The sequence below is a fragment of the Rattus norvegicus genome, chromosome 1, assembly GCF_021556685.1.
Source record: "Rattus norvegicus strain SHRSP/BbbUtx chromosome 1, alternate assembly SHRSP_T2T, whole genome shotgun sequence".
Lineage (NCBI taxonomy): Eukaryota > Metazoa > Chordata > Mammalia > Rodentia > Muridae > Rattus > Rattus norvegicus.
Genome location: NC_141534.1, coordinates 189,478,484 through 189,503,721, shown reverse-complemented (window position 1 = coordinate 189,503,721; position 25,238 = coordinate 189,478,484). Strand labels below are relative to the sequence as shown.

General features: G+C 47.3%; 1 protein-coding gene across 3 annotated transcripts in view; it reads left to right on the top strand.

Moving 5' to 3' along the window:
* Gga2 (golgi associated, gamma adaptin ear containing, ARF binding protein 2) overlaps positions 1-23,076 on the top strand; it is a 42,003-nt gene extending 18,927 nt beyond the window's left edge. For 2 of the 3 annotated variants that reach the window (XM_087659577.1, NM_001100519.1), the window contains 15 exon segments: positions 361-436; positions 2,362-2,460; positions 3,389-3,512; positions 7,014-7,114; positions 8,190-8,270; positions 8,721-8,858; positions 12,034-12,115; positions 13,242-13,367; positions 14,010-14,099; positions 14,369-14,397; positions 14,700-14,833; positions 16,665-16,822; positions 20,117-20,286; positions 21,323-21,433; positions 22,044-23,076. In XM_087659577.1, coding sequence (XP_087515703.1) covers positions 361-436; positions 2,362-2,460; positions 3,389-3,512; positions 7,014-7,114; positions 8,190-8,270; positions 8,721-8,858; positions 12,034-12,115; positions 13,242-13,367; positions 14,010-14,099; positions 14,369-14,397; positions 14,700-14,833; positions 16,665-16,822; positions 20,117-20,286; positions 21,323-21,433; positions 22,044-22,154 — 1,630 coding nt within the window. In that variant the 3' untranslated portion in view covers positions 22,155-23,076. 3 annotated transcript variants of the gene reach the window in all.
* Positions 23,077-25,238: the final 2,162 nt, after the last annotated feature.

The window sequence follows — 25,238 nt, the reverse complement described above, 5'->3', positions numbered from 1 at the left end:
AGTGTTGACCTACATGGTGCCACACAGTCAGATGTTTGTCAAGCTTTCACTCTTCCTGCTCTAATGTTCCCTGAGTGGTTGTCACGGGATGGATGGGGTCTGTGCTGCTCTGAGCTCTGACCACCTGGCTGTGGGTCCTCAGAGTGGCTGGGGCAGAAGCTGGCCCCAAGTGTTATAGGCAGAGTAGGGTGGAAGGACCTCAGTGTCTCATGGGTTTGTGCCTGCGCTCTGCCAGGTGTGCCATCCTCTGCTTTGGGACACCTTTCTGAAAGAGAGTAAGCGTGGGATGAGCGTGTGCTACTAGACTGCCTAGATTGTTCACCCTACCCAGAATCCAGGTCTGTTCTGGTTTTCCTTCAGCCCAACACATGCGCCCTGGCTACTGGCCCACAAGATCCAGTCTCCACAGGAGAGGGAAGCTCTTTACGCCCTGACGGTGAGTTTGGCTGGCCACTCAGCCCACATATTCAACTCCAGAAAGAACACTGAGGTCACCAGACAGGTTCTCCTTTCAAGGCACTGACAATAGGCTCAGGGAATTCCCAGATACATACTGAGACAGCACTGAGCGGCTTCAGGAGGAGAGGAGGAATCCACTTCCAATTGCTTCCCTAACTGGGATCACTAACAGATGTGGCTGGTGGAGCAATTGTGCACCATGTGTACCGGGCAGCGACTGTGCAAGCTTTGTTCGTGGTTGCTAAGCCTGAGTTTGGACCAGTGTTTTTGGAACTTTTCCATTCCCCAAAGAACTCAGAAGTCTAGATTTTAATATGAATTCTTTTACTATGTATATATTGTATATATTGGCAGCTACTTTTTTTTTTTTAAAAAAAGGTTTACTTTTATGTGTATGAGCCTTTTGCCTGTGTGTAAATATGTGCACAGGATGCCTGCCTGGTGCCCGTAGAGGCCCAAGAAGATGCAGGTTCCCCTGGTCCTGAAGTTGTAAACCACCATGTTGGTGCTGGGACTTGAACCTGGGTCCTCAGCAAGAGGAGCAGGTCTTCTCAACCACAGAGCCACCACTCTAACACTCCCTCCCCTCTTTTAATGTAGTGTTTCCTATTTGTAGAATTGAAAAATAAGGCTGCTTACTATCTTTAAAAGAAGGCTGGGGGCTGGCTGTGAAATTCCAGCACTTGGGAGGTTAAGGCAGGAGGATCCTAGAGATCAACCTGGGGGGAAATTGCGGTGGTACAGGCTTGTGTAATTCCAGCATTCTAGAGGCAGAGACAAAGGGACAGCTGTACGTTTGAGACTGGACTGAACTAGATAAAGAGTTCTAGGTCAGCCAGGGCTTTGAAAGGAGGCTCTGCTCAAAAACAAAGACTCATTTGATATGTTAAAAAATAATCACTGTGGGCTGGGCATGGTGGTTTATGCCTTTAATCTCAGCTTTTGGGAGGTAGGCAGATCTTTATGTTTGAGATTATCCTGGTCTACATACTGAGTTGGGGTGGCACAGTAGAGAGACCCCGTCTCCAAAAAAGGGAAAGAAAGAAAAAGGAAAAGAGAAAACTAGTCTGGGCTCAGGAATGCAGTCCCAGTTTGCCTGTGGATGCCAGGGGTGGTGGAACAAGCAGGTCTTAGGTGCTGTGTACTGGGTTTCTGCTGCTGGGGACAGGGAGACACTTGGGCTGTTTCACTTGCTCAGAGTCACCTAAACACCCCACTGAGCTTCTTCTGGACCAGACTGTCAGACCCACCTGGGTCTGCTGAGAATAAAGGTGTGCACCACCACATCTGGACATTGTTTTTGTTTTAATATTTACTTTATACATATCTGTTTTTTCTGCACGCATGTATGTATGTACTCCACATGTGTGTACGATGCCTAGGGAGGCCAGAAAAGGGTGTCAGATCTAGAACTAGAGTTACAGATGGTTGTGTAGTACAGCGTGGGTGCTGAGAACTGAACTCAGGTCCTCTGGAAGGCAGCCAGTATTAACGGCTGTGCTATCTCCCCAGCACCATCTTTGTTTTTTGATATAGGAAGGAGTTCATGTAGACCAGGCTAGCTTTGAACTCAGTAAGGTATCTAAGGATAAATTTCAACAACTCATCCTGCTGTCTGCTTACCAAGTGATGGGAATACAGTTGTGTACACCCACTTAGGATGCTGCTGGGGCTGGAACGTAGGCTCCAAGCATGCTATCAAAGACTACCCGCTGAGCCGGAGCCCAGCCCAGCATGGTCTTCTTTCTAAGGCCAGGGGACTTGAGAAAGGACTTGAGGGATAGTTAGCTATGATCCTACCCATCAGCAGCTGAGGTCAGTAAGCCTCTAGGCCAGCCTGTTGTGCTTCAAGGCAAGCCCAGAGTACTGGCTTTCCCTCACGGGGGCCTTGCTTGCCTGCAGGTGTTGGAGATATGCATGAACCACTGCGGGGAGAAGTTCCACAATGAAGTGGCCAAGTTTCGCTTCCTGAATGAACTGATCAAAGTATTGTCCCCAAAGGTGAGTACCTGGACTTGGCCTGCCCACTATGCTGCACCTGAGCCCCACTTTCAAACTTTATCACCCTACCTGTCGGGAGCAGGGGCCCTGTGTCCAAAAGCTGTCTCCTTGCCAGTGTCTGAAAGAGCTCTCAGGTTCTTACCTGACCCCTGTCCTGTCCCATCAGCAGCTTGGTTTTTCCTTGAAAGTGGCCTCATCTGCTGGTGGGCAGTGTGGCCTACAGGAGGTGAGAGACTGTAACGTGAGGTCCAGGTTTCTTTTCTTTTCTTTTCTTTTTTTTTTTTTTTTCTCTTTTTTTCGGAGCTGGGGACCGAACCCAGGGCCTTGCGCTTGCTAGGCAAGTGCTCTACCACTGAGCTAAATCCCCAACCCCGAGGTTCAGGTTTCTTAGTGACAGCCAGGTGTGACCGTTAAGTTTCAGGCTGCCTCTTGCCTCGTCTGCTGCACCTTTATTCCTGACATTTGTCTTAAGCTATGTCACTCACATGCTACTGACACCTAGTGTGTACCCTATAGTTGAGTTCTGACCCAGGCTGACTTCAAACTTAGGGCAGTTCTCCTGCCTTGGTGTCTTAGCTACTGCGACTTTAGCAGTGGTTCTTTCAACTTGTGGGTTGCAACCGTTTTGGGGGCCAAACAACCCTTTCACAGGAGTCACCTAAGACCATGTGCAAAGATTGAGAATGAGCCGCTGTGCTCCGCTCTGCTCCATGACGAGCTTTTGTGTTAGTGGTGCCGACTGGATCACATTGCATCCAGAAGAGGCTTTGAGATCTGGTGCCAGGGAACTTGCCCTCTGGCTGTGTCTCAGTTCCAGTCCACTGTGGACAGCTCACTCTGAACTTCAGTAGCATCTCTTGGGTGGGAGGTGGAGGTGGGCATTGGCCAGCTAGTCCCTCCAGCTCTCTCATTCTTCTGTTTACTTTAGTACCTAGGGGCCTGGGCTACGGAGAAGGTTAAAGGAAGAGTTATTGAAATCCTCTTTAGCTGGACAGTCTGGTTTCCGGAAGACATCAAGATCCGAGATGCTTATCAGATGCTGAAGAAGCAAGGTTTGGCCATAGCGTTCTTGTCCTCATCGTGTTGTGTTGTTTTGGGGTACAGGGTCTCATATGGCCTAGGCTGGAACTTTTTTAATGCAGTGCTAGGGATTGAATCCCAGGCTTCATGCATAGGAGGCCAGTGCTGTGTTTACCTAAGATCCCCTTTATCTCTCAGGCTGGAGGTGGCAAGATGGCTGAGCAGGTAAATGTGCTTGACTCCTGTGAACAGATACCATAACCAAGGCAACTCTTGTAAGGACAACATTTAATTGGGGCTGACTTACAGGTTCAGAGGTTCAATTCATTATCATTATGGCAGGAACATGGCAGCCTCCAGGCAGGCACCGTGCAGGCAGAGCTGAGAAGGCTGCTGGCGGAATACTGACTTCCCAGCGCTAGGGTTAAGGTCTTAAAGCCCACCCTACAGTGCCACATCTACTCCAACAAGGCCACACCTCCTGATACTGCCACTCCCCGGGCCAAGCATATACAAACCATTCACACCAAGTCTTCCAAGTTATTTTCTCCACTTGTGTGCCCTCCTTCCAATAAATAAGTTAAAAAGTAAGTGTAAAAATATAGTGCATGCATAGCTCAGGCTGGCCTTCAATTCAAGATTCTCCTGCCTCAGCTTCCCAGTGCGGGGATGATGCCCGGTAGCTGAGCTCTGTTTACCGTTTGCTTCCCATTGCTTCTTGTAATCACCAGTCTTTCCTTAGGTTTTTAGCTAAAGTGGTTGTTGGCATGTCTTCAATGTGTGGCTTCAAGAAGAGTCATTAAATTGCAAGTTGCCCAGTGGTTTGGGATTATTGTCAATACAGGAGTTAGAGCCATCTATCTTTGTGTGGGCTGCCTGGTTCTTGGATTCGTTTCATGCCAGGCTCTTTGCAAGAAGGAACTGGGTTTGGCATTTGATGTTTCCCCCTGCTGCATACACTCAGCCTTCAGGGAGCGATGTCTTGCAGTCATCTCGGCCCTGGGGAGCCATGGTGCTCCATTACACCACAGAATACAGGACTTAGGACAGTCAGGTTCTGGCCTGATTTTTGTGGTAGTTCTGGAAGTGCTGAGGTGATATAAAACCTTAATCAGAGCCCGTGTACATGCTGTTTTGGGGGGTTCTTTTGTTTCCATCTGTAGAGGTATTTTATTCTAGGTGGTACTTGCATAATCTAGGCAGGCTCTCTACCAGCAAGCTACATCTCAAGTGTGTTTCTTGAAGGCTGTTGATGTTTAGTGAAATTGTTACTGGGGAATCAGGGTCCCTTTTGCTAGGTCTTTCTCTTCTAGGTAAAATAGACTCAAAAGGAAACACGAAGACAGTTTTATTGGATTTGGAGAGAGAAAAAAAAAAAAAACAACAGATCTGTGGGCAAGCTATGAATCCTAGCAGCTGCAGGGAAGGAGGAACATGGAAAGAAGGAAGGCAGAAAGTTCTAAGGAAGCAGCAGGCACACCCCACAGCAGTGGAGATGGGGTGGGAGGGGCTTACAGTGATGCCTGAAGTTTGATTGGTGGCTTAGGGAGTAACAGTACTTGTGTGCAAGCATGAAGATGTGAATTCGAATCCCCAGTAAAATGCTGGGCTTGACACATGTGCAGCCCTGTGGAGGAGAGAGATAAAGAGAATTGCTAAGGCTTGCTGGCTGTCAGCATAGCTCAAATTCAACTACAGACTTCATAAGAGAACAAGGGCCAGTTATGGTAGGTGCACACCAAAGGATTTGCTGAAGTAGATAGAGGCAGGAAGATCACAAGTTCAAGGTCAGCCTGCCTTATAGATTTTCAAAAGGGCTAGAGAGATGGCTTGGTGGTTGAGAGTACAGGCTGCTCTTCCAGAGGACTCTGGTTCAGTTCCCAGCACCCACGAGTTGACTTGGACCTGCCTGTAACTCCAGTTCTAGGAGATGTAATACCCTCACACAGACGTATATACAGCCAGAATGCCAATACACATGAAATAAAAGTAAGTAAATCATTAAAAAAACCCAAAAAACCCCCAAAACAGAATAAGGTGGAAAATAATTGATCACAATTCCTAAAGTTTCCCTTGCCTTTTGAGAGGGCACACAAAGGCCTTTAAAGTTAGAACTCAAGATATGAAGATAGCTCGGTAGATAAAGCACTTGCTGTGCGTGACTGAGGACTGGAGTTCAGATCCCCAGAGCTCACATAGAAGTCTCATGGTGACTACCTGTGAACCCCACACTCAGGACAGAGTAACAGGATTTCCTGGGCAAGCCAACTAGCTAGACTTGATGTGATGGGTGAACTGATATCAGCTTTAGGCTTCCACCCACATGCATGCAAACATGCCTATATGCATGTGAGCATGCACAGACATTACATATGCAAAAAGTAAAACCGAAAACCAAGTTAGAACTCAGAAAAGTAGGCAAACGTAGCAGTGAGGATCTGCATGGAAGGTGGTTCTTCTGGGGTAGACAGCTCATTAAAAGATCTGTGTGGTTCTTCTGGGGTAGACGGCTCATTAAAAGAACTGTGTTCTTCCCAATGCTTTAACGTGCCTTCATGTGTATCATGTTTCTTGAAGTTACACCTTTTTGGAGAGGCAGTTTCCTATCCTGGTGATTGACAGTTATCTATTTAGATTTTTTTTTTAAAAAGATTTATTTATTTTATGTTTGTAGGTATTTTGCCTACATGCATGTATATGTACATCACATGCATGTCTGGTATGACAGATCTCCTGGAACTGGAGTCACAGACAGTTGTGAGCTGTTGTGTGGGTGCTGGGCATTGAACCCCAGTCCTCTAGAGGAGCAGCCAGTGCTCCTAACCCCTGAGTCATCCCTCCCTTCTCTGGATTAACTTTTAAAGGAGGGAACAATATCATGCCTTTGTGATCTTACAATGTTTTGAACAGTTTCAAATATCATATCTCCATCAGAGCTATAAGTATGACTCAACCCCTATTCCTTCGACCAAAGTTAATGTGATAGATGAAAAGAATTAAAGGACAGCAGATATATAAAATAGCTTTGTTTACCCAGAGACAATAGGTAACCTCCCTTGAGTAGGCGTCAGCCAAGCTTGGCTACCTCCCCCTCCCCCTCATAGCATTTCCTGTTCTAAGGAGGACAGCAGTAGTGGTTTGGTTGGGTTGTTTTTCCTCAAAATTAAAGTGTTGGGGGCCGGTGAGTTGGGTCAGTGGGTGAGGCCGTTCGTTGCTAAGACCGATGACCTGAGTTCAATCCCTGGAACCCACATTGTAGAAAGAGAACTGACTCCCACAGACCGTCCTCTGATCTCCACATGTGTGCCGCTGAGTGCACATGCCTCTCCCATGATACATGTTTAAAAGGAAGTCACCGGGGAAATGGGCGGTGGAGCCAGAGCTAATGATGGACAAGGCCCATCCTCGGCGGCCCTCAGCCCTGCTAATGCCTGACTTGCTGCTTGATAGAGTTGTTAGGGATCAGAGATTAGTAGATTTCATCCTGGACTCCTTCGATGTCAGCGTCTTAGCTCAGGAATTGCGTATTTTAGGAATCATAAAGCAAGACCCTAAACTACCGATGGATAAGATCCTGCCGCCACCGTCCCCCTGGCCGAAGAGCATCTTTGATGCTGATGAGGAAAAGTCAAAGGTAAGGCTCTCCTCCTGACCTGGTGGCTCATGTGCAGCCTGACCATCCTCTGGTTTGGGAACCAGGATCGATCGGGGAGAGCTTCCAGGCTTTTAGATATGAGGTGGCCGGAAGTCTGATATTCCTGTGGGTGGGCCACATAGTAATGCCATGCTGAGCACCATCCTTTATCTGTATTCCTGTTGGGGTGAGAGAGTCCATATGTGTGGAATTGGGAAGGGAGTAGCAAAGGGGTGCATGTTGGTGTGGATGCATGTTTAGTTCCTATAACCCTGACCTAGCCCTTTGACCTTTCCCTGAGGACTTCCGGGAATGGTAGCTGTCCCAGTTGGGAGGGGCTCTGTGTGCCAGGTGTATTGCTCAGTACGGAACTAAAGGGGAGATAAGACTTTGCTCTTCGAGCATGTGGCCGGGTCTTCCTCAGTACTCCCAACGTTTATTTATGTTTTACATCGCTGGCATGGAACCTAGGACTGTGTGTGCTCGTCAGGTGCTCTGTAACTGAGCACGCTCCTCGCCCCACGCTTGGCCTTTTGAGTTAGGTAGTTCTCTGCCGTGGAGCCACTTTGTACTCCAGAGAATCTGTCAGCGTCCCTGGCTTCTGCTCACTATGTGCAAGTAGTACCCTCTTCAGTCGTGGCATTCGAAAAGGTCTCCCTTCTCTTCCTCTGTTACCCCCATTCCCACAGGCAGCTCATTACTCTTGACTTCTGTTCTGTAAGTAGAGTGGCAGTCTACCTACTTAACTTTGTTTTAATTAATTTTCTAGTTCTAACATATTAAGCGATGGGTAGTTTGTTGCACGGATGTCACTTATTAATAAGTATTTATGTGGTTTCAGACCATGATGATTACAAATGACATCCCCAGATATCCTTTAGGGGATTTAATCCTTCCATCTTCCATCCCTTGAGAAGCCAAGCCGTCTTTCCAGATAGTCCCAGCACTTATGTTCCAGTGTCACTGTGTTGGTAGGATAAGGCTATTGGTCCTGCTAATTGCTGTGCTCCCACTTGGTTGGGGACAGTTACAGCTTTACCTCTCTTTACAAGTTACACTCTTGTTCACTCCTCAGCTTCTGACAAGACTTCTCAAGAGCAACCACCCCGAGGATCTTCAGGCTGCAAACCGGCTGATCAAGAATTTGGTCAAGGAGGTGGGCATTTCCGCAGCTAGCACCATAGATCTGGCTTTTGACAGGGCTGATAGTGGGTGTGGCTGTGTGTAAGGGGGTGAAGAACAGCGAGGGTGGAGAAGAGATGTTTTCCTCATCCTGAATGGGACCAGCAGGACGGTGATTAGATTAGATTCAAGGCTCCTTGCCCAGCTTCCCAGCTCCTTTTATCCATAGGACAAAGCATTTGCTGACGGTAGAGTTAGGTTTGGGAATCTGTTCCAGAAGAATTGAGACGAAATGGACAGTTGAAGTGACCCCAGGTCCCCAGACGGTATAGTCATCTGCAGGAATTCTGGGCAAGCACCCTCACTGCTTAAGTGTTCATGACTTCCTGAACTCCCAGCATGCACTGCCTCTCCCTTTTTGGTGTTTAGTTAGGAGTTACCCAGGTGACTCCTCTTACTTCTATCCATTTGGTTTCCCTCAAAGGAACAAGAAAAGTCAGAAAAGGTGTCCAGGCGAGTCAGTGCGGTAGAGGAAGTCCGCAGCCACGTGAGAGTGCTGCGGGAGATGCTGAGCATGTACCGAAGGCCAGGCCATGCCCTGCCTGACCAGCAGGCCCTGCAGGTAATGCTAGCTGGGACCTCAGACTGCACCTCTTGTTTTAAGTGTGATGTATTGTACCTGTGTGTTCCTGTGTCATTGCGGTCCTGAGAGTCAAGTTTCCCTGTTCCTCTGTCATCCATTCCCACCAGCCAGCGACACGTTATTATCTTTTATAAGTAGAATGGCACTCTCTACCTCTTAGTTCTGTTTGAATTAATTTTTAGGTTAGCATGCACAGCGTTGGGTAGTCTTTTGCATGGATGCACCACAATATGTATGCAAGTCCTCGACTGATGAATATTTCGGTGGTTTCAGACCGTGATGATTAGAAATTAATCTGCTATGTAAATAGTGTTCAGAATACTGAATGACCATACGCCTACATTTTTCTTGAGATGCCTAGGCGTGGGATTGCTGAGTAAATGAACAATTAACTCATTAGGAAGCTGCTAGAGTGTTTTCCTAAGTGTACTACTTCACGATCCTTATGGCAGTGGGTAATCCACTTTCTTTGATTCTGATTTCTGCTCAGAATATGTTTCTTTTTGATAACACCCTTCGATGATTAACGTTGTAATGATAATTATCACCACAGTCTAATTTTTTAGAGCAATGCCACCTCCACTACAGAAAAATCCTGTGTTTTCATTGAGCAACATTTATTATTTATTACTTTTTAAAGATGTATTGTTGTTGCGGTAAAAATTAAAAAGGAACATTTTTTGTCAGTTCCCTTGAGCTGGATCCTCTCACTCTGGCTGCTACTCTACCACTTGGTCTGCAAACTGCCCACTCCTGGCTGTTGTCCCCTAGGTGGTAGTTACCACACACACACACACACACACACACACACACACACACACACACACACACACACACACATCTTGTTCTGAAGGCCCTTGCTCAGTCTTACTCCGTGCAGGCAACAGAACCAGATCCATACGCTCCAACTGCCTCTCAGCCATTTGTTTCACACACTGTCCTCTTTAGCCCGGTAAATCAAAGTTCCAGAAACTTGTAATTTAGCAATTAGATTTACATGTTAATTTCTCAACCCACAGTACATCCACACAATAAACTTACAACCAATTGATAAGGATATAAACCGCCCACCTTGATAAGATAAATTTGCCTATAGAAATCCATCCCAGCTACCTTGGCAATTCAGGACCACCCCCGATCTGGGTCATCCTTCTCTGTCTGCCTTACAAAAACTTTATCCCCGCCTTATTCTTTTACTGTCCAGTCATGGCCTTGATCTAACTTGTGCCAGCCCTCACCTGCATAATGACATCAACCTACATATTGTGGGTGTCCACAGAGGCCAGGAGGGGGCACTGGACGCCCTGGAGCTTCAGTTCCCGACAGGTTGTGAGCTGCTTGACATGGGTTTTAAAGTACCTGTACCATTTTACAGTCTCATGAGTGACATGCAAGGACTCTGTCCCTGCTGCCGTCATTTACTGTCACCTGTCTCTTTCGTGACTACTATCCTGGCTGTTGCATGCTTCTCCTGTGACTGTTTCTTTGGTGGCCTGTGTTTCACGTTCCATGTGCTTATTGGCCGCTTTTGTTGCTTCTGTAGAGGATGTCTGCCCAAATGGTTTGCCCATTCCCTGGGTTGTCTTAAGCTTATTGTTTTGTTTTTGTTTGGTTTTGAGACAGGCTGGCTGCTCTGGAACTTAGTATGTAGATAAGGTGTCATACGCACCTACCCCTACTTTCTGTGTGCTGGGATTAAAGGTGTGAGCCTCTACACCTGTCTTCAGGGCACTGGTTCTCAACCTCCCTAATGCTGAGAACCTTTAGCACAGTTCCTCATGTTGTGGTGACTCCCAACCATAAAATTGTTTCCGTTGCTTCTTTGTAACTGTATTTTTGCTACTGTCATGAATCGTATATAAATATATGTAAGTAAACATACGTATAAATATGTGATATGCAGGACAGTCCTAGGTGACCACTGTGAAAGGGCTGTTTGACCCCCAGAAGGGTCCCAACCCCAGGCTGAGAACCCCTGCTTACAGGGTTCTTTATATGTATTCCAGACCCAAGTTCCTTCTCAGACTGTACACTTCAACCCTAGGCTATCTTTCTCCTGGCTTGATAGCTTCTCCTGAGGCGAAAAATTTGTATGCTTATTCATGTCAGTTCTCGTGTGTGCAGGTACACACGTGCATGTTTGTGGGGGTCAGGGGTCAACTTCAGGAGTCATTCCACAGTTGCTATCTACCTTGATTTTGAGACACGTTCTCTTATTGGCCTGGAGCTTAGCAAGCACTCCAGGTTGGCTGGCCAGTGTGCTCTGGGAGCCTCCTGTCTGCACCTCCCTAAAACAGACAGTACAGAGACTTTTCTACATGGGCTTTGGGACCAAACTTAGGTCTTGTAAGACTTTATTGCCTGGACTGTCTTCCCAGTTCCAGGTGGGTTTTTGTTGTTATTTGTTCTTTTGAGACTGAGCTTTCTGATTTCATTCAAATCCAGTGTGTGTCTTGTCCTGTAGAGGACGACACCACCAGCTGGCGTGTGAGCCCAGGAAAGACCTGGACAGTGAATAAAGCAGGTAGTAGGCAGACAGGTGGCCAGAGGAAGGGAGTTAGCTGAGGGAGGGGATGTGAAGCTGCAGAGGTGTTCAAAGCCTCTCTCCTCTTCCCAATGCGAAGAAAGTGGCTTTGGGGTGCAGAGGGAGGTGGAGGGGAATGGGATCCTATGGAGAATACCAGGCAAGTGTTGTAAAGGGGTTGAGCCATCAGCATAGTTGTGACGGGAGATTCTCCACATGGTGTTGGTGATGAAGCAGGGAAGCTCTTCCATGGTGACAGACAGGTGTTGCAGCTGAACCAGGAAGGGGGTCTCATGCTGAGATACAGGCCTGCACCAGCACTTCTAACTAACCCAGAAGTTCTTCCCTGCGTGCGTGCGTGCGTGCGTGCGTGCGTGCGTGCGTGCGTGCGTGCGTGCGTGCGTGCGTGCTTGTTGAACTTGGAGCCCACACATGAGAGGCAAGAGCTCTACTGAGCTGTAGCCCCAGCCCTCTAATATTTTCCGATTCTGTCATGTTAACTCAGAACTGTAGTCACGGATCTGACATAGCCTAAGGAAGACACCTATACTCTGAGGCAGCTGAGGGAGACATGTGAGGACTTGGGTGGGGCCTGGGTGTGAGGATGTGAATCTGGCTCTGTTTTCCCAGGTTGTCTATGAAAGATGTGAGAAGCTTCGGCCCACTCTGTTCCGGCTTGCAAGCGACACCACTGATGACGACGATGCACTGGGTAATGGCTCTGCTTCTCTGGCTCTAGCTGCACCCTAAGTGTAAAACAGATGTGGGTGTGCTGCTGGGGGGCCATAGACAAGACAGATAGATTTGATATGGGCTGATGGCTTACATCTTCTGAAGACTCTGGGTTTGAGTAAGAAATGTGAAGATCAGAAGCCTGTAGATACCTACAAGAGACATTGTGTGACTGTTCCATGGAAGTCCAAGAAACAGTGCCCTACCACTTTTCTCCTTCCTTCCTTCCTTCCTTCCTTCCTCCTTCCTTCCCTCCTTCCTTCCTTCCTTTCTCCTTCCTTTCTCCTTCTTTCCTTCCTTCCTGATTCTTCCTTTTCGTGAGAAACAGTCCCTGACTTGTAAGGGTCTCTGAATGTTTCACTGACTGTGTTCTCCTGTGGTGACATTTTTCTATTACTGATACTGCAATTGAGAGATAACTCAGGTATAATTGAGAGACTAAAACTATACTATAGCCAGATGTGGTTATTTATTATTAAGTATGCTTCTGTTAGGATGCCAAATTTTTATTAGAAATACCAGATCTATATTTGCAGACGGGTAAAGTGTACAGGCTACAAAGCTGATTTCTGTACCCAATCTCCAGATTTGGGACGCTTTCAATAACTGAACCAAGTAGAAAGGAATTTTTTTTTTTTTTAAGATTTATTTATTATGTGTGAGTACACTGCAGCTGTCTTCAGACACACCAGAAGTGGGCATCGGATCCATTACAGATGGTTGTGAGCCACCATGTGGTTGCTGGGATTTGAACTCAGGACCTCGGGAAGAGCAGTCAGTGCTCTTAACCACTGAGCCATCTCTCCAGCCCAGAAAGGAATTTTTGTAATAGTGACATCCACATCAACTTGTCTCAACTAAAAATATCCCCCCAAATTCCTGGTTGAAAGAGCAGTGTTGGAGTGTGAACTGCTGCCAGTTAACGGTGTGGACAGTGGGACATAGAGCTAAAGCTAAGCGATGGAGGCTGGTAGGAAGCTGGTCACATGACCAGGGTCTGGGGTCCGGAGTGTGCCAAGCCTGATAGAGCCATGTGGAGTCACTAAGATAGATGGTTGGCTGCTACACTGAGGAGTTCTGAATCTGCTTTTTTTTTTTTTCCTCAGCGGAGATTCTTCAAGCAAATGACCTTCTCACCCAAGGGGTTCTGCTGTACAAACAGGTGGTGGAAGGCCGAGTCAATGCCGGGAATGCAGTGCCCGCCGCAGTGGGAGCCATTCCTGCTTCCAGAGGTGTGTGCTAAAAGCTTTCTGTTTCAGGCAGGGTGTAAGTCACAAGAATGAGAGAGCTTGCCTCTGTCCCCTTTTCTGTAGAAATAGGTTGCAGGTAACAGGCCCCTGCCACAGGAACCACCACATACCCATGGCAGGTTAGATGCCCCCATGGCTGATCATGCAAACAGGAGGCTACGTTGTGCCAGGTTTTAATCCCTCTCCAGTGCTCCTAGGAGCCTGAGACCAAGGAAGTGGTCAGTGGTTCAGTCTTAGATGTTTGCCCAGCATTCACAAGACCCACGATTACGTCTCAATACTGCCCCCAAAGCCTCTGATCTATACCTTCTAAGTTAGGATTGCTTGGAGCTCGGCCTGAGAATCTCTGAGTACTATAGATGAATTTGATCAGAAACCCGAGAAGGTGTCTAAGCTGAAGAAGCAGCCCAACCCTGTGATGAGAGGGGCCGGGCGGGGCAAAAGAAAGACTTCAGTGACTGGGGGGGGGGGGTGGCTATGGCCACCCAACATGTGGGTCTATTGCCGGCTGTTCTGGCACCCAGCTGAGGCAGAAGGTTGTTGGGGAGCGGCATGGTGACTTCTGGGAGGAGGATACAGGTAGGGATTAAATGTCTGCGTCTTTTAACCCCATCTGTTTGATAGTGTTCCCGAGTCCAGAACCCTGTGGGAAGAACTGCCCCCTCATTGACCTGGAGGCACCATCTTTGCTTCATCAGGACCTGGCGGCCTTAGGTGAGAGAGGACGTTATTGAAGCACAGAATGGCACCAAGTAGAGGGATGAGTGAGTTTGTTTCCCTCAGGCAGCACGGGCCTGCTCCTGTGGGGGGTACTCTGGCATACCGGGCACTGTGGATAAGCGTCTTTGGGTCGAGGATTGGCTTAGGGCAGGTCCCTAGTCTAGGTGTTACTGTTACCCTAGAATGGGTGAGCATGCCGCCCAGCCCCATTGACAGTCTGGTGCTGTACTGATGATGTTTCTCCCTCTGCTTCTTTCTCATAGGGATCAACGATGTTCCCACTAGGAACCAGGTAGGAAAGCTCTTCCTCGAGTGGGGAGTTATGGGAAGGGTCACCCAGCCCTACCATGGGGCTGTGCTGCTTGCCCAGAGAGCGATCACTACTGCACCATTCTTTGGGATTCGCAGCTCATCCTATGGGCTTGGCTTCATCTGTACTACTTGGTTTAGTCCCCACCTTCTGGAAGGGCATCTCTTTCCCTTCTACGCTAACTCTTTCCTTCTACCGGTTTCTGCTTCCTGAAGGTCTGTGCAGGGGTCTTCTGTCACGCCCCTTCTTCTCCTGCCACCAAAGACACGGTTTTGCTTTGGCAGGTTGTCATTCCAAGTTGCTGTAAGGACAAGAAGCAGCCTGGTGCCATCACACTCATGGGGGGTGGAATCCAGAGTCTTTCTGCAGACCGGAACTTGCTGGATCTCTTCTCGCCACAGCCGTCTCCAGGACCACTGTGAGTGTTCTGGGCCGATGGCTTCTGCCTGCAGCTTCCCCACCCCTTTGTGCTAAAGGATGTGCTCTTTGTATCACAACTGCATGGTGCTGCTTCCCCTTGGCCGTCTTACCTTACCCGATCCTAACTCAGATAGGACCAGAAAGAAGTTAAACAGAAAGAAATTGGTGACAGATGATGGTGTGTGTGTGTGTGTGTGTGTGTGTGTGTGTGTGTGTGTGTGTGTGTATGTGTATGTGTATGTGTGTGTGTAGGTCAGCATGCAGAGGTCAGAGAATAATTTTGTGAGGTGCTTCTGTCTTGCCTTTATGTGGGTTCCGGAGCTCGAACTTACTTACAGCAAGTGTCTTTACCTGCCCTGACCCATCTTGCTGGCCTGTTTTGTTTCGTGAGACAGTCTTCTGTCTACGTTGCCTTCAAAACCGTTAGAAGCCAGGGATGACCTTAAACTTCTGGCTCCTACCTCTAAGTACAGTGATCGCAGCAGTGCCCCACACGACCTCCCGAGTCTGGCTCACATAATTGTAATGCTTATTTCTCTTTCCTGACTGCTGTGTTTGAAATTATTTAAAACTAGAGAAAAGTAGTGTAGGTCCTAAATACCATTCCCTAAAAACTGGGTTGAAAGTTCTTTCTTCTTTTCAAAGAGGATTTCTTCTGACTCTTGATTCTAGTTCTTTCTTTACTTTCTTTCTCCCCTTTGACCCCAGCTAAGAGTCTCACTGCAGTGCAGACTACCCTGGAAGTCTTCCTTCTCCAGCCTGTTGAGTGCTAGGAGACAGGCGCATGCCTTTGCTTTTGTTATACATGTGATGGGGCATTAGTGTAGCTTCTTTTTATGAAGCCGCATTCCAACATGACTTTTTCCTTTCTCTTTTTTAAAGATTTCTTCTTATTTATATGTGTTTCTGTGTATATGCATGCCACATGCACTCAAGTACTCTTGGAGGCCAGAAGAGGGTGTTGGGTCCCCTGAAGCTAGAGTTACAAAGGGTTTAGTTCTGCCTAATGTTGGCACTGGGAACCAAACGTGGGCCCTCTATGTGCTTTTAATTACTAATTCATCTCTCCAGCAAACTCCCTCTCCCGCCCTTCAGTCTCACTATGCAGCCCTGGCTGTCCTTGATATAGAGATCCACTACCTATTATTCCTGAGTGCTGTGATTAAAGGTGTGTACCACCATGCCCAGTCACACTTTCTTTAAAAAAAAAAAAAAAAAGCGTATCCATATTCCGGTTCCAGAAGAGGGCCTCAAATCCCCTGCTAGAAGTATAAGTGGCTTTTGAGCTACCTGACATGGGTTCTGGGGACTCATGCCTCTGCAAGAACAGCAAGCACTTTGGACCACTGAGCTGTCTTTCCAGCCTCTTAAATTTTTTTTTTATTACATTTATTTACTTAGTGCTTGAGTATGCATGTGTGAGTACATTTGTGTCCACAGACACCCACATCATACATGTGGAGGTTAAGGACAATTTGGGAGTCAGTTCTGTGCATAGTGTAGGGCCAAACGCAGGTCATCAGGCCTGGCCCCAGCTGCCTTGTCCTGAGCCCTCTCTCTATCCTCACAGAGCTGTTTTGGTGTCCTGTTACATCTTTGAGACATTTTTATGTGAGTTTATATATAAGTAACCCTCATTCTCTCTAACAGTTACATTATGGTTGGTATGACTGTGTTAATCATTTTCCTCTGGCGGGGGTGGGCACGCTTGCATGCATGTCTTGTTGTTATTCAGAGAAACGGAAATCAAAAACTGTGACAGTTCCTGAAGTCGGTTCCTGAAGTCGTCTAGTTTTTGTTAGTCATTGGTCATTTTTACTTCTTCGTAGGAATTACGTTCCACAAAAAAGCATCCCCAAGGAGGTGCCACCAGGTACCAAGGCCTCTCCAGGTTGGTCCTGGGAGGCTGGGCCATTGGCTTCTTCCCCAGCCTCACAGAATACACCTCTGGCTCACGTGTTTGTCCCTTTGGAGTCTGTGAAGCCCAGTAAGTAGTTTGTACCCCTTCTTTGATAGACCTCTAATGACAACAAACTGCTCCACACTGATAGGCGTGGTCGACGTAAGGCCGGGCAGAGGGGAGGAGAGCGGTTTGGCTTACTGAGCTGATATTTTTCTTAGTCTTCTCTGTATTAGGACTGTGACCTGTGAGGGATATTCGTAGGTTGAGTTTAATGAGGAGTTGAAATCTACTTAGGGACATGATGTTCGTTCATCTGGGATTCAAGGAGTGATGTGACTGGAAGTGACGGAGAAAGGTCAGTGGGAATTGAAGGAAGAATTTGGCTAACGCCGCTGCTTCTCTGTGGGTCCTCATAGAGGAAAGTGGGTCTTGCCTCAGCTACAGAGGGAAGGAGACCAGAGTGCTCTGCCAGCTAAGGCGATATGCTGTGGTCTACTGTGTGCTACAGAAAACAGCCTGGAGCGCCAGGGCTCTCTCTGCCCTTCTACAGCCCAGAGTCATGCATGGAGGCAAGGTGTGGGGAGCTGGCGTGCAGGGGCCCTGGAGGCCGGGCAGTGAGCTTGTTTAAATGTACTTGGTAATAATTAGCAGACACGCTGCTTATTTTGTTTTATTAAGTTTTGAGTGAAACAATGTTACATGTCCAGTGTTAATTTCTCGGCTGTGATAATTATGCCACAGCTATGTAGGGTGTCAACATTTGGGAAGGTGGGTAATGAGCTTAGGAGAGTCGTTTGGTTTGCTGTGTAACTGTTCATAAGTGTTAAATAATTACAGTACAGAGATTAACCATAGGGATAAAAGCTATAGTAACATTCTCAGTGTAGAGAGGAGACGTGAAAGCAGAAGGGTAACAGCTCTGACAGCTGGCCAGAGGCAGGCGCTCTGCCGAGGTCCTTTATGTTGTGGTTCTGGGTGTCAACCCTGAGACCTTGCACAGTCTAGGTAAGCACTCTCCTACTGAACTGTCTCCCTTACTCCTGCACTCCGTCCCTCCTCCTCTCCCTTCCTTTTGAATTGGAGGCAGTCTTAAGTATTCCATGCTGGCCTGGAACTAACTGCAGAACCAAAAGTGATCGTGACCCAGATTTTCCCGCTTCTGTGGGTTACAGGTGTTTGCCACCACACCAGTTTATGTGGCATTAGGGACCCCACCCAGCACCTCTCACATGCTAGGCCGGAACCTACCGGAATTCAACTCTAGTCCTTTTATTTTCTGTTTTGAGACAGGCTCTGTCTATACACTTGTGACTGGCCTGGAATTTACTGTGTAGAACAGGCTGTCCTTGAACTCACAGAACTAACTTGCCTTTGCCTCACTAAAGAATCCCTACAGTGTTAGGATTAATGGTGTTAATGGTCCCAGTTTCTCTCTCTCTCTCTCTCTCTCTCTCTCTCTCTCTCTCTCTCTCTCTCTGTATGTGTATGTGCGTGTGTGTGTGTGTGTGTGTGTGCGTGTGCGCACGCGCGCGTGCGTGCCTGGTGCCCACAGAAGTCAAAAGAGGGTGTCACACTCCTTGGAACTGTAGAGACCCTTGGAAACCTTGATGTGGGTGCTGGAAATCAAACAGGTCCTTGGAAGAGTAACCAGTGCTCTTAGCTACTAAGCTATCTCTATAATCTCTTTTTAAAAAGATTTGTGTATGTATCTGTGTTTGTGCAAGTGTATGTACATCTGTGTGCTCAGTGTGTGTCACCTGCATGCATTCAGGGAGACCAAAAAAGGGTGTTGAGCATCTTCTGTCACTCTGAGGAAGGGTCTCTCCCTGAGATCTTTAACCAGCACTCACATCAGAATAGGGGTTAATGGGCCACCACAGGATACGTCACTTGTGTGGGCTTCTGGGGTTCAAATTTTGAGCCTCGTGATTGCACAGCCAGTCTGAGCCATCTGTCCAGTTCAGTAAGTGTGGTTTTAATAAAACAGCACCACATTCTCTAGACTATTTAATGTCTAATGTCATATTTATAATTACAGTACGAGCCCGGAGCATTAATTTTTCCTGTGTCAAGGTCAGCTCTGAACTCACTATGTAGCTGAGGATGGCTTTAATTTCTGGTCCTCTTGCCTTTGCTTCTGCCTCTGAAGTACTCAGATCACAGGCTTGTGCCTTTGTGTCAGGCACGAGGACTCAATGCATTTTCTTCACAAATTACTGTTAGTATCATTTCGTGGGGAAATCAGATCAGTCTCCTTTACCAGCAGAACATCTTACTGGGCCCTCATCCACATCTGAAATCCTTATCGTACTGTAAAGTACAGGGAGGATGTGCGTCCTGGCCACTGCTCTACTCCAGTGAGGAGACACCATGGCCAAGGCAGCTTTCAGAGGAAGGCATTTAGCTGGGACCTTTTCAGAGGGTGAGCCCATGATCGTTATGGCAGGAAGCATGTTGGAAGGCAGGCAGGCAGGCAGGCAGGCAGGCGGGCAGGCAGGCGGGCAGGCAGGTGGGCAGGCAGGCAGGTGGGCGGGCAGGCAGGCAGGTGGGCAGGCAGGCAGGCAGGCAGATGGGCAGGCAGGAGGGCAGGCGGGCAGGCAGGCAGGCAGGCAGATGGGCAGACTTGGTGCTGGAGCAGTAGCTGAGAGCTCATGTTTGATCTGCACGTAGGCAGAGAAAACACAGACTAGGCCTGGCATCAGGCTTTGAAACCTCAAAGGCCACCCTTGACACACCTTCTTCAAACAAGGTCACACTTCCTAATCCTTTCCAAATGGTTTCACCAGTTGAGGACTAAGCATTGGAACATATGAGACTATGGGTCCATTCTCATTCAGACTACAATGTGGCTGTGTGTATGAGGTCATTTGAGAGAGATCAGAACAAAACAGTGTTTGTAATGCTTGTTTCCGGTGCAAGTGGTGTGTGTGTGTGTGTGTGTGTGTGTGTGTGTGTGTGTGTGTGTGTGTGTTTGTGTGTGCGTGCGCGCGCGCGCGCACGCACACGCGTGTGTATTTGAGGCAGGGTCTCAGTATGTAGACCAGGCTGGCCTAGAACTCACAGAGATCTGCCTGCTTCTCCTTCCTGTGTGCTGGGTTTGAAGGTATGGTCCACCATGGTTGGCTTTATATTTGTGGGTGGTGGGTTTTTAATTTTATTTTTTTGTGAAATTCCGTGCTGTCTACAGTGTTCCTGCATAACTTTAGTCATGATCACATCCAGTGACCATTTCCTAAGCCAGGTGTGTGATGAGGATGCGTGGGTGGTGGTAAGGAGTCATTTTGGATTAGAGGAGGGCAGTGTGGATTTGAGGTTCAGGGTGCAGATGGCGTGGTATCAAGTGTGAGTGCTGACCCTTGTTGGCTCCCTGTCTGCCAGGCAGCCTGCCGCCCATCATCGTGTATGACCGGAACGGCTTCCGAATTCTGCTGCACTTCTCCCAGACGGGGGCCCCTGGCCACCCGGATGTGCAGGTGTTGCTGTTGACCATGATGAGCACTGCCACCCAGCCTGTCTGGGACGTCATGTTTCAGGTGGCTGTCCCAAAGGTGAGTGATCTGCTGCTCGCCAGCTCTGACCTTTTCACAGCGACTCGTTTCTGCACATTCGCTGAGACATTGTTAGTTAGGTGTGAGAGGCAGATGAGGCAGACCCTTCACTCAGACTGGCTAGACATAAAACTGTGGATTTCAGCAGCTTACTTACCGGGGTATTCCTGTGTATTTGACTTCAAAATACTTTAAAAAGGGGAGATCCTTTTTAAGTTAATTCCTTAAAAATCTTGTTTGAGGAGTTTTTGTTTGGTTGGTTTTGTTTGTTTTTGAGGCAGGATCTCATATGTAGCCCTGGGTAACCTGGAACTCATTATGTAGACCAGGCTGTCCTACAAAGATCTGCCTGCCTCTGCCTCCCAGTTGCTGCCTCCCAGCTGCCCCTCAGTGTTTGGTTTTTTGTTACAGGGTCACAGTGTGTAGGTCAGGCTGGCCTGGAACTTGATTTTAGCCAAACTTGGCCTCAACTTACTTTTCCTGCCTGTACCTCTTGAGTGTTGGGAGTATAGTCGTGTGTTACCACACCTCACCTAGATGAAGGTGGTTGACTCGACTTTTCTCTTGGGGCTGGCCTGGGCCCTGTAGAGCATGAACATAACCACTATTATCCAGGGTTGCACAGCTCTCTTTTTATTACTTGGTCTTAAAAGCAAGCAGGCAAAGACAGAAATAGGTATGTGTGTTCTCTCACCATGTGGTAGCCTGTCACTGCTTTACACTGTTGTTAAGCCAAAGCTTGATCTAAGGCAGGCGTGGAGCTAGTAAGAGGCAAATTGAGAGCTCAGCCTAAGATTTTCTCTGGCGTTTTATGCTGCCTCTCAGAGGCCAACTTCGGACCACAGTTCAAGTATATTCCTGTGGCCAGAAGGAAAGTCTTCTGTGGGTCCCATAGCCACTCATAAGCAATGTGTATGTGGGACTCTATGGGTCTCCTGAGGTGATTTTCTTGAGGGAGATTAAGCTGTTGTTGGCCTGAGTGTCCTTACTAAAGTGGTAGCTTTCTGGATTAACATGTTGCCTTTTCCCCACATAGTCGATGCGAGTGAAGCTGCAGCCAGCATCCAGTTCCAAGCTCCCAGCATTCAGTCCTTTGACGCCTCCAGCCGTGATCTCTCAGATGCTGTTGCTCGACAACCCACACAAAGTATGTTCCGGGGTCTTTGGTAGCATGGAGTAGACCCTGAACTGAGGCTTTGCTGTCAAGTCTAGGGAGCTCCAAGTTGAATTTGGGGTGGAACAGCTCTTGCCTGGGCCTGATTTGCTTCGGGACTTGTTAGAAGATCTGTAATAGTTTGTCAGAGCTTGGAACCAAAGAAGAGACATGTGGATTCATACCTAGCTAGACTCTTCTGGAGGAGATGTCCTATCTCCCTGTAGGTCTCTAAATTACCCTTTGGGACTGAAGAGGTGGGCAGGGCTTCCAGGATACATGCATGGCTTTCTTTGTATTTGTAGTTCTAAAGAGACTAAGTCAGGTTATCTATGCCATTTCATTACTCTTAAGTTTTCATTAGGGGGAATTATATAAACAAACTGAGCCAAGTGTATTGGTGCACAACAATAGAGGAAGAGACAAGCCTGATTTACACAGCAAGTTCCAGGCCAGCCTAGCCTACACAGTAGACCTGTCTCAAAAATAAATAAGCTGTCAGCTGTTCCTTGGAGAGTCCTAAGTTGGGTGGAGGCTTTTACTGTAGGCCTCACTCTCTGTTCCTACCGATTGCTTTAACATCTTAGCCTCTCTTCTGTCCCAGGAACCTATCCGGTTGCGGTACAAGCTGACTTTCAACCAAGGCGGGCAGCCGTTCAGTGAAGTAGGAGAGGTGAAAGACTTTCCAGACCTGGCCGTCTTGAGCACCGCCTGACTTCTCAACCAAGACTCTTCAGTCAAGCTTAGGCCAGCGCTTCTTTTACTGTCTGGTTGGGACTCCTTGTAATGTCGTGCAGAGTGCCAAGAGTTCTCTCCTGATGTTAGGCCTTGATTGCCAATCTGTCCGTTGATCATGTATGTGCGTGTGCGTGTGTGTTACTGGGGTGTGGGGAGGAGGGAGAGCTGGGCTTGGGATTTGGGCAGTGTGGGGGCTGCTGACAACCTCTGAGATCATCTCTGCTGCACTCACGTCTGCTTCTGCATGTTGGTTGACACTGTTGCCCCTGCCTCAAGTTGGAGTTTTATAAGCCAAAGTTTTTTCCATGTATTGTTAATCTTTTCATTCATCCACTCTGTGCCTTGTCAGCCTTTGAAAGTCTTAGTTGCTCCCAGGCTGCTATTCTCAGGGACCTTAGAAAGGGACCTGGTTGGTCTTGTGACAGAGTGTGTCTTCTGGGGCACACTCTTCCAAGAATGGCCTTGTCTTCATTTTTCATTAGCAAATGCTGCTTGCAGACGTTCAGGAAGACCTTCTAAATGGAATGTTTGTTGTACCGGTTCCGGCAAGGGACGTGCCATGAGACCAGGAGACCACACTTGGTGGGCCAATCATGTCCTTCACTACAGTGCCTTAGATTCTCCCTTAGATGGACCCTCTGAGGCCTTGTTCAGGCCTTGGGTTCTGTGGGTTGGGCAGCCTGTCTGGGCCCTTACTCAGGACCCACAATGTCATCTTCATTCTTTCTGTTCACAAACATCTCAGAGCTCTTTCATTGTGACCCTGTGTTCATTGTTGTAAATCACAGCTGGGGGCTGGCCTTGTGGCCCTCACAATCCAAGGTGGGGAGCTGCGATGCAGGTAGAGAGCCATGTGGTGACTAAGTATGGAACATCATTGAATAAATACTGTGTCCAAATCTGCCTGGTGTTGAGTCCATAGGGGATGCATTTAAAGGTAACAGCCTGGAAGGGAGAGGTCTTCTGTCAAGTGAGGACATGGTAAAGAACTGTTCTGAGGAGCTGAGGGAGCTGGAGAAGAGGGGTGGGTGTTTGCCTCAGGTACCTCAGAAAGGGAACTCAAGCTAATGGTCGACCTATACTTTGAGAGCACCTACTACGTGCTGGGTACTTTGGCATGCATGCTTCAGCAAGTTCTGCTTGCCTGGTCTGTGGGGAAGGCACCCTGAGGCCTGAAATGGGTAGTGAGGAAATGATTTTCTCATAGGCATGCCCGGGGGGCCCATCTTCAAGTGATTTTAGATCCTGTCAAGCTGACAGCACTAACCACACCCACCCAACACAAGAATCGGTTGAAAGCATCAAAGCTTTGTGGATGTGGAATGCTATGGAAAGGAAACAGTATGATAGTAGTTTTGAGCTGTTATACTGTTCTTTTACTGCTCTTGCAAGTACCCAGCTTTGGTTGCCAGCATCCATATTGTGTGGCCCACAGCTGCCTGTAACTTCAGTTCTAGGGGATCCAGTATCATCTTCCGGACTCTGGGTACATCCACTTACAAGTGACCAAACCCACACAGATATACAAATGTATATATACAATTAAATCTTAAAAAAAAAAAAAACAAAAATAGCCTGTGCCTCAATGACACCAGTGGACACAGCACAGGGAAAATAGACTCAAAAATAGCCAAGTAGACTAGAGATTAGACTTTGTTCCAGAGATAAAGGTGTATTTGGTGATGATATTAGGCTAATACTTAAGGAAGAGAAAAGTTACAAGTGCTCATGTACCTAATATCAGAGCCCCGAAGAACCTGAAGCAAAAATAAACACAGCTGGGCAGAAAAGTAGGCAGAACAGCAATACGAATTTCACTGGTGGGTCGTTTCATCTGTCTGTTTTTTGGGACAGGGTCTCTCTACATAGCCATTGGCTGTTCTGGAATTCACACTGAGTCCCCCTTGTCCTGCCTCTGCCTCCTCAGTGTTGAGATTAAAGGTGTGTGCCAGCCACTGCACCTGGCTAACAATGAATTGGAAATATAAAGTCTTTCAGTAAGTAATTGGTGGGACAACTCAGAAGATGATCAAGGATATACGTTTTGAACAACACTAACCATCATCTTTACTAAAATACATGGAAGACTTACCTAGTGACTGCAGATATTTTTTGCTATTTGCTTTGGTTTTGGTAGGTTTTTATGAGACAGGGTCTTGCTATATAGGCCTGAGTGATCTCAAACTCAATCTTCCTCTTTCTGCCTCCCTAATGCTGGGATTACAGGCATGTGTCACCACACTCATTAGACATATCTTTTTCTTCCTCCCTTCTCTGCTTCCTCCATCAAATGTTCATATACATAGTGCTGGGTTTCATAAAGACAATTTATTTAACTGTACTATGCATGGGTACTATGTACCCATGTTCCCTTCTGCATATCCTCCCTCTTTCCCACCCCCACCTTCCATTCTTTTTTTCTTTTGGTATCTCTCCCCTGCTCTCATGTCAGATACTCTTTTAGGTGTCTATAAAATCTGGATCCAAAAGTGAGAGAAAACATGGACGTTGTCTTCTGGCTTCTTTTGCTTATCACTTTTAGTTGTATGCATTTCCCACAATGTTATGTCCCCCTTTTGTGTGCTGTGCATATTTTCAAATGCACAAAGACCCTTCTCCACAACAGACCAGTATTAAGGCCATAGCAAATCTCTGTACATTTAGAACAGTTTAAGTCACAATGAGTATGGTTTCCAAGTACAGGGAATTAAATTAGAAATCAACACTAGAACATGGTGTGGTGGGTTAAGCCAGAAATCCCAGCATATGGGAGGTTCAATCTTGAGGCTTGCGCTTGAGTTTCAGGATAGAGGAACTGACCTTGTTTTTTTTTTTTTAAATCCTCTACCATACTATAAGAGCAAACAAAACCTGGAGAAAGAAAGTAAGGAACTAATTAATGTAGAAAATGATGGAAAATAAATGGAAGAATTAAGGGAAAAGTTGTGGGTTTTTTTTTTTTTTTTGAAGATTACTGAAATTAGACCAGAAAGAATTAGGGGATACCATTATCAAACCTATAGAAATTTAAAAGGCGAGATGGTCCAGTGGTTAATAGTAC